General features: G+C 33.5%; 1 protein-coding gene across 3 annotated transcripts; it reads left to right on the top strand.

The window, feature by feature from the left end:
• Nucleotides 1-783: 783 nt before the first annotated feature.
• On the top strand, nt 784-6,341 carry LOC136222458 (hexokinase-2-like). 3 transcript variants are annotated; one of them, XM_066010235.1, is made up of 10 exons: nt 797-1,025; nt 1,116-1,535; nt 2,246-2,396; nt 2,496-2,678; nt 2,824-2,898; nt 3,053-3,208; nt 3,295-3,393; nt 3,497-3,627; nt 4,786-4,867; nt 5,674-6,341. In XM_066010235.1, exons 2-10 carry the CDS (start codon nt 1,261-1,263, stop codon nt 6,004-6,006), a joined length of 1,485 nt encoding a protein of 494 aa, XP_065866307.1. In that variant the 5' UTR covers nt 797-1,025; nt 1,116-1,260; the 3' UTR covers nt 6,007-6,341. The 3 variants fall into 3 exon arrangements, with proteins under 3 accessions (XP_065866308.1, XP_065866307.1, XP_065866306.1); XM_066010234.1 differs by having other exon boundaries at nt 797-1,535; XM_066010236.1 differs by lacking the exon at nt 4,786-4,867 and having other exon boundaries at nt 784-1,535; nt 5,674-5,837.
• Nucleotides 6,342-9,173: the final 2,832 nt, after the last annotated feature.

Below are 9,173 nucleotides of genomic sequence, written 5' to 3'. Positions count from 1 at the left end.
ATATTTTATCGGGTTATTTGTTCTAATACGATTACATCCTTCTTTATTTCAGACACCAATACATGTACTTATAATATATCTATGTGAGATAACAGATACAATGATTAAGAAAATTTAGATAAGTAGGAGGGAAAATTGATAAAGTAAGTCATGCTGATTATGAAACCATTAATATGAAATGATTATGCAAATAGGATAACGTATATATGTTTCCCAATAAAAACAGAACATCAAGCCAATAGAATAAACATGAATCACACATCAAAAAGAATCCTAAATTGGACTCAAATCCAAAAATAAATTACTTTGGCGATTCTATTTACTTGGACAGACTTTATTAACGCAAGGAATATGATTCTACTTGAACCCCAAAATTTAAGTTAACCTAAATAAGATTTCAATCTCCTCCAATTACTTTGCTGATGCAATGTTTTCAATTTGATTATGAATTGACAAGACAAGTTTTTGGAGTTAGTAATATTGTCACCATCAATATCCTCCAAGCTTTGGGTAAGAACACCATCATTTCTTCTTTCTCTATCTAACCTCTTATTTTCCACCTCATCACAGCCGACTAGATATTTGCAACCCAACTCATTTTTTTTTTATATTATTATTATTTCTATGAGTGGCATTTAAAACACATAAATTAAATTTTGTCTTGGCCCTTTGGCTTAAAGCTTGCCTTTCTTTTCTCTTTTAATATCTAAGAAACTAACAAAAAAGATTGTTTTTTTATTTAAAGATTGAAACTTTTTCCAAATATTTTTTCTGGGAGTTCAATTTATTGAGGTGGGTTGATTTATTTTACTTCGTGGATGGTAAATACACAATAAAGAATCCATTTTTAGAAGTCAAAAGGAAGAAAAATAGTTGGAGTAGAAATGATAAAGATGAAGCACGTGTCACCAAATCTTACTAGTAAATTGCAAGTGAACCACACACGGCCTGGCCTGGCCTTCCTTTTCTTTCTTCAGCTCGATCCCCCCAAAAAATAAATACATTTAGATCAAAATCTTCTCGAGGTAAATCTATGATACAATTACTAAGATTCAGGAATTGACATTTCATCAGTAATCCTTTTTGTCTTTTTATTTTATATTTTTTTTACACAGATCTCTCTGTAATTGTGTAATCAAGAAACTCTCGTTTCTTTGAATCTTTCTCACTCTACCAAATCAACAAATCCATCAAGAAAGAAGCTACTTTCTTCAAGATCTTAGTGGGTTAGCTTCTGGGTTAGATTCATTTTGGGTGATAATGGAGAAGAAAGTGGTTGTGGCTTTGGTTTGTGCGGCTGCGGTGGCCGGAGCTGTGACGACAGGGGTGGTTTTGAGGCGGAAAATTAAGGAGGATGGGAAATGGGCGAAAGCAATGGAGATAGTGAAGGAGATGGAGGAGAAATGTGCTACTCCTATTGGGAAGCTAAAGCAGCTTGCTGATGCCATGGTTGTAGAGATGCATGCTGGCCTTGCCTCTGAAGGTGGAAGCAAGCTTAAGATGCTTATCAGCTATGTTGATAATTTGCCTACCGGGTATTCTAATTCTGCCTATATATCAATCAATTTTAATGTTGTTTTGCCTATGATGTCTGTGCATTACTTTTTGATTGAAATTGCTTTCTATTTGGTCTCTATGAAGTAGAATTTCACATAAAATTTGTGCTTTATGATTTTAGTTTTACTGTATGTGGATTAATATGCTTGGATTCAATTATGATTGGGTGTTTGTGATATATGGCTATGAAAAGCCCAGTACACTTGAATACTATGAATTTTAGCTCAAGTGCTTCAGACTAAGTAGTTCAATCTTTACTGTGGTGGTGTGTAATTGGGTGCCTTGTTAAGAAACATATTCCTTACCTTGTTAGACCATTTTATGATTCCCTCAAAATTAGTCTGCTGTGCCTTTGATTTGAGACTTGGTCTAATCTGTACTTCAAATTATGAATCATTGACTTCCTACAGTTAGTTTCACGTAACATCGTATAGAGTGAGTTTGAACAAGTCCTTAAGCTTGTCTTTTGTAAAGTAACTTGCTGGAATTGTCTTTTGTGATTACTGTTTGCAGTTACTCTTTCGAGTAAATTCCTTGGTTGGTTAATAATGGCTAATGTAATAAACTATAATTTCTTGCTAATGCAATAAGAAGCCGGGCGAGTGTGAAAGAAGTTGTATTGGTTCTGACATTATTTTGTCTTGGTAAGATCTTAATCAAGTCAATCTCAATTGTTTCCTTAGCACAGTGATGAGAATGGGTTATTTTACGCATTGGATCTTGGTGGAACGAACTTCCGGGTATTGCGGGTCCACTTGGGTGGAAAGGAAGGTGGTCTTGTTAATCAGGAATTCGCAGAGGTGCCTATTCCTCCAAGTTTGATGACTGGAACTTCAGAGGTATGTACTTGCTTTCTGACAATTGCTAATACTTTTTTCATCATTTTCGCCATATCTATGCATGAGGTGCTGAACTCTCGCATGAAATTGTGATTTCAGGAACTGTTTGACTATATTGCAGCAGAACTAGTGAAATTTTCTTCTCAAGAAAGCGCAGAGTTTCGGCTTCCTCCTGGTAGAAAGAGGGAGTTGGGTTTCACCTTCTCATTTCCTGTTATCCAAACATCCATTGCTTCTGGGAACCTTGTTAGATGGACAAAAGGCTTCTCTATTGATGATGCAGTTAGTCCCAATTCTTGAGCACTGTTTTTTGTTCTTTTTCATAAGCTTATGATCTTCTGTAGAACATCTAAGTAGCTTATATGATACAAGTCATCTATTTTTTGAAACAAAAAACACTCACTGATCCTTATTTTTGGAAAATTAGGTTGGCCAAGATGTGGTGGCGCAATTGACAAGATCTATGGACAAACTTGGCGTTGATATGCACGTGTCAGCTCTGGTAAATAAAACTTGAGAATTAATTGGACCTTTTCACTGTTCTGGCATTCAATGCTTCTGGTTCAACATGCCAATTTAGTGCATGTTTTCAGGATATAATAGTCACTGTTATACGTTTTATTCGTCAATTTAGAACTAAAGAATGTTTGCACCAGGTCAATGATACAGTTGGAACCCTAGCTGGGGGAAAATACTTCAACAAAGATGTTGTTGTTGCCGTGATCCTAGGTACCGGGACAAATGCCGCTTATGTGGAGCGTGCACCTGCAATACCAAAATGGCATGGCCCTCTACCTCAATCTGGCGAAATGGTATACATTAGCATTTCCTTTTGTGTTAAATTAATGTCTTATATCAAATTATTGAAGCTCTTGCATATTCACACATTGAAATGTAGGTTATCAACATGGAATGGGGTAACTTTAGATCATCTCATCTTCCACTATCTGATTATGACCTTGCATTGGACAGCGAGAGTTTAAACCCCGGTGAACAGGTAGTATGATCTTATATATATATTAAAATGAAGTTCATTCCATTTCAATAACCAATGTCTCTCTAACTTGCATCACTCGATGTCATTGAATTGATGCTTACAGATCTTTGAGAAGATCATTTCTGGTATGTACTTGGGAGAAATTGTACGCAGAGTTCTACTAAAGATGGCAGAGGAAGCTGCCTTTTTCAGTGAGACTGTTCCATCAAAACTCAGGGTCCCCTTTATACTAAGGTAATCTTTAATGGGATCTTTTATATTAGTAAAACATAATTCTGAAACTGGATGGTGATATTGTATTTGGATTTTCAAGTTCAATTTCCATTTCAATTATTATTCAGAGCCATGTCAAATTCTTCTTGCTGGTTGTGGACCTTGCATCTGACTGTGTTTATATGGTTTCACTGCTCCTTTTCAAATCAAGTTTATGTTATGATTTTGGATGTTGATATACATGTTATACAACCAGTGCTGTGGCACAGATTTTCTTATCCACACATATGATTGTTCGTCTCCAGTTTCAAAGATCTATTAACTCCATTGCTGATTCTAGTTAATTTCAGAACATAAATATTTTGCTTAATAATGTGCTTTCCAGCATATAACAGCTGAGAAGTGAGAACAGTAAGGTTTTCTAATGACTATCTACAAATATTTATGAGCAATTGACCGTTGGCTCTATATTTTGGTTTGACAAAAACTGATGAGGTTAATTGAAGGCTCAGTTTTTGTTATATTCCTTTTCTCAAAAGTTTGCATCCAATTGTTTAATTGAATAGAAAATTTAGATGATAAAGAAAACTTTACTGAAAAGTTTATGTTTACAATTGTTTCTTCTGTGTATTGTATCATAATATGCACTATAAAATTCTTGTACAGAATAAGCTCTAGGGCTGCAGGAAAGCAAAAAGGCGTATTCCTTTTCTCTTTGAGCAAAAGTATAGTAGAGATTGGTTCCTTTTACTAATACTCTAATATTTAAGTCTTGTTTCCTCGCACTGGCCGCCTTCTATTTTTGTTTGATGTTTTACTGAGAAAGAAAGACATAGGCAATCATTTCTCTAGAATAGTTTTCTGTGGTTCATATAGGCTTTTTTGTTATGTTCAATAACCAGTTTCTCTAGGCTATTTTGGTAGACTATATTATATTCAGTTCCAATAAGGCATAAATGCTAGAAATGACTTTATACCTGTTTGACATTACTTAATACGTACTAAAACGAGCATATTGTGTAAAATTAGCTGAGGCAGCTTTGTTATCCTTGAGTTATATACATAAAACCAAAATGAAATGATGCATACAGTATGTGCCAAGCATGAGTGACATATTTTGCATTGCTGTAATAAGAACAGGTGTATAATTTAGATACATTTTGAACTTCGAATATGCAGAACGCCTCATATGTCAGCAATGCATCATGATGCATCACCTGATCTTAAAGTTGTGGACAGTAAATTGAAGGATATTTTAGAGGTGTGCTTCTCCTGTAACTTGGTTTTGATATTTCAGTTAAATATCAGTTCATCATTACTTTTCATTATCTCAACTTCCCATGTCTACGGGGTTACCATATATTGATATTTCTCCCATTGAATAACTTGTAATCAAACCTAGGTCAAATTGTTTATTGAGAAAGCCTTATATAACAACTCATTTCTTATATTTGCTGTTTATGAAAGAAGAATGATTCTTTGGAGTAACATTCTTACCGTATACTTCAATTTTGGCACGACTCCTGCACTTTTTTTCTTCCTCTTGTAAGACTGTTTTGTTATCGAATTCGGATATCAAAAAGATTACCATATATGTCACAAGATTTCTCTGCCAGTTCTTTCGAGTTGAGCTTCCCGCTAAATATACCAAACTGAATTAAGAGGGGCCTAACTGACTAACTGTCCCAAGCTATGTTGCACGGAAACTCTTCTTCAGTAGCTTTTCGGTTTCCACTTCCGTTTCCTAGCTATGTTTTTTTTGAAATGAAATTTCGCGGTATCCGTTCCGTTCTCTTTCAGTTTCCGTGCAAAACATATAGGGTCCAAACGTGTCAAAATGACAAATTGTGCCCAAGTACGGTGCCAAATTCCGACTTCTTCCTCTATTGCTCTTTTATACACATATATTCATGCAAACATGTTACAAAATCAACTTTTTGTTTTTCTTTTCTTTGAGAACCTCTCTGGACTGGAAGTAGTTAAATTTAGACTACAAATCTATTGATGAAATTACTAATTACTATGTTGATATCATGTTAATTGTTCTTGTCGTGTGCTCAATTTCAGATACCTAACACCTCTTTGAAGACGCGAAAGGTAGTTGTCGAGCTTTGCAATATTGTTGCGACACGTGGAGCAAGACTAGCAGCAGCTGGAATCTTGGGTATCTTAAAGAAAATGGGGAAGGATACAGTCAAAGATGGGGAGAAACAGAAGACTGTGATAGCCATGGACGGGGGATTATATGAGCACTACAATGAATATAGCAAGTGCATGGAAAATACTCTTCATGAATTGCTCGGACAAGAAGTGTCGGAAAGCATCAACATCGTGCATTCCAATGACGGATCTGGAATCGGAGCTGCTCTCCTTGCTGCTTCACATTCGCATTATCTTTAGATTGCAGGCAGCAAAATGTTGGTGCTGCTGCTATTATTTTTGGTTTCATTGCAACCTCTTTACAAGTTTTCTTCATTTTGGATCCAATCATTATATACTCATGATCATGTTACTTTATTGAGTCATTCTTCTGCAACATTGAAATAGAAGAATGTTTTTTTTTTTTGTGAATATTTATATCACATTTTGAAGAACATGTAGCAGAGGTGGGTTAGAGATATGTAGAAGCAGGACCTGGAAGCTACCATTATTTTCTGCTTCGGCCTGTATCTCCACTCTCATTTGGTGGAAATTAATAAAAAGCAGTGGATCTTTAAAATGCTATTTTGCTATAATATCTATCTGCTAATGCCTTGTATTGTAGTTATGTAGTTTGAATTGTTCTGTGCTTTAAAATAGCAGTGTTGGTAACTCATCTTGATAACATAGTAAAATAAAATGTCTAATATTTCCCAAATCAGATATCCGGGCACCGACGAGGTAAAGATCGAACCTCATCTAGATTGGGTAATTGAAACTTCTATAAACGGATAATCAACATAAGTTGTAGTCTGGATCTTACAAGGAAAGGATTCAGGTATTTATAGGGTTGTAAATGGGCTGAGTCGCTCATGGGCTGTTCAGTGTTTGGTTCGATTTATAAACAAGTTGAGCTTGAGCACGATTTTGAGACTTGATTCATTTAGCACGCTGAAATTCAGCTCAAAATCTAGCGAGTAGGCTCGGGTATAGTTTAGTGAACAAGCTTAGTTCGACTATTTTTTAATAATAGTATTTCTATTCGATTATTTTTTAATAATAGCATTTCTATAAAGGGGAAATCTAAAAGTACTCAGTTTTTTATGAAATTTTAATTTCGTAGGTTTTAAAATACATAGTTTATGAACATAATTAATGAGCTGTTTGCAAGCAAAGTTCATGAAACAAAATAAATGCTGCTCGTGAGGAAAACTCGTGAACAAATAAACGAGTTGTTCACGAGAAACTCACGGTCAGAGAATTTTCTTAATGCACTGAGCTCGAGCTTGTATGTTTTCTATCGAGTTAAGCATGAACAAGTTAAATCGGCTCGATTACAACCTTATGGGCCCATTTGGTAAGATGTAATGGGCTTTGTAATGGAATGCCCATTACATTGAAGGGTCATTACCATGTTTGGTTGCACCTTCAAATTTTGTTGTAATGGAATGAGAAATCCATAGATTAAATTTTACGATTATATTTAATTAAGCAAATATAAATATTGTAATGGTAATTACATTTCATCAATTTTTTTTTTACCAAACATGGTAATGGAATCACCATTCCATTCCATTACATTACGGTGCCATTTGGTTCGCGGAATAGAATGGAATGGAATAGAATGGTTATTCCAAAGGAATAGAATAACAAAGAATGGAATAGAAATTCTTAGGAATTACTATTCCTATGTTTGGTTGGTGGAATAAGGTAGAATGTAATAGATAATTTTTTTATTAAAAAGACAATATTATCCTCAAATGTAATTTCTTATTTCTTTTAAAATTTTAATTTTTTACTATAAATTGTTCAAATATTTAATATATATTATTTTTAAAAATATATAAAAAAATAGAAAAATGGGAAACACGAAAGACGAAAAAAACACGAAAAATACATTAAAAACGAAAAAACAATAAGAACATGAAAACGGAAAAATTGTAAAAACACGAAAAAAGAGAGGTAAAAAAACAAAATGTAAAAGCACAAAAAAAAACATTAAAAACACAAAAACAAAAGAAAAAAATGAGATAAAAGTGGAAAAGGGTGAAAACGCGAAAACATATAAACGTGTTAACACAAAAAAAAACACACACACACACACACAAAAAAAATGAAAAACGTGAAAAAATCGAAAAACATGAAAAAGTGTTAAAAACACGAAAAATATGAAAAATGCGTTTATAACGTTTGTTTATGTTTTTTCGTGTTTCCCAAGTTTTCTTGTTTTTTTCCGTTTATTCACGTTTTCGTATTTTTCACGTTTTGTCATGTTATTGTGTTTTATTTTGCATTTTTTCGATTTTTCACGTTTTAGTTTTTCGGTTTTTTCCCTTTTTGTTTTTTTTCGCGTTTTTGTATTTTTCGTATTTTGTTACTTTTTCGTGTTATTCACGTTTTTCCATGTTTTTCGTATTTTTTCATATTTTTGTGTTTTTAAAGTTTTTGTGTTTTGTTTGCGTTTTTCGCATTTTCATGTTTTTCACATATTGTCACGTTTTTGTGTTTTAGCATTTTTCGTATTTTTTCGCATTTTCGTGTTTTTATTTTTCACGTTTTTTAATATTTCGTGTTTTGTCACTTTTTCGCGCTATTCCTATTTTGTGTTTTTCGTGTGTTTGCTTTTTTTTTGCGTCTTCGTGTTTTTCGCATTTGTTCACATTTTCATGTTTTTCGCGTTTTTTTATTTTTTTGCATATTCTCGTGTTTGTAACATTTTCACATTTTTCGTGTTTCATATTTTTCGTATTTTTACATTTTTTAACGTTTTCGTCATTTTTCCATTTTCCACGTTTTATATGATATAAATTATGGATTGACCAAAATTTATAAGATTTGGGAAAGTGATTAGAGAGAAGATTGAGGATTTAATGGAGGATAATTTTGTAAATTACAAAAATATAATATCAGGAATATGCTATTCCTAACCTAAATTGAAGAATAACTATTTCATGAAATCAAGGAATAGGGATTCCATGGAATAACTATTCCATAAAAAAATCAACCAAAGGTGGGAATATCTATTCTTTAGGAATAGGCTATTCTATTCCCCCTCTGTTACGCGAACCAAACAAGCCCTACAAGTTTCATTACATTACAACTTTGATTACATTACATTGCATTACGTCATACCAAACACACCCTATGTATTTATTCTAATTATATAATATATTATATTCTCATTTCTAAGCAGAAAGCTTATATCCTATATAAAGGCTTTAAGCCTCCTTTCTAAGCAATGGCAGAGCCACCTTTATGAAGTTGGAGGGGCAATTTTCTAACAGGACAAGTAATTTTTTTTAGCCTACGATATGTTAAAGCTAAAATTTTGCTGTTTTTCAATAAAAAAAATGCTGTTTTGGCGCGAGGGGGCTATAAAATTAGAACTGCCCAACCCAAAAGAGGTGGACATTTTTACGTTTTTACAA

Source organism: Euphorbia lathyris, chromosome 3, assembly GCF_963576675.1.
Source record: "Euphorbia lathyris chromosome 3, ddEupLath1.1, whole genome shotgun sequence".
NCBI classification, from domain to species: Eukaryota; Viridiplantae; Streptophyta; class Magnoliopsida; order Malpighiales; family Euphorbiaceae; genus Euphorbia; species Euphorbia lathyris.
This window is presented reverse-complemented; position numbering and strand designations above follow the sequence as displayed.

Bases quoted from the DNA above. Each gene is read 5' to 3' on its own strand.
- LOC136222458 (XM_066010235.1), top strand. From the start codon at position 1,261: ATGGAGAAGAAAGTGGTTGTGGCTTTGGTTTGTGCGGCTGCGGTGGCC. The intron at 2,679-2,823 runs GTTAGTCCCAAT...TTGGAAAATTAG, and splicing joins GCTTCTCTATTGATGATGCA to GTTGGCCAAGATGTGGTGGC. The intron at 3,628-4,785 runs GTAATCTTTAAT...TCGAATATGCAG, and splicing joins AGGGTCCCCTTTATACTAAG to AACGCCTCATATGTCAGCAA.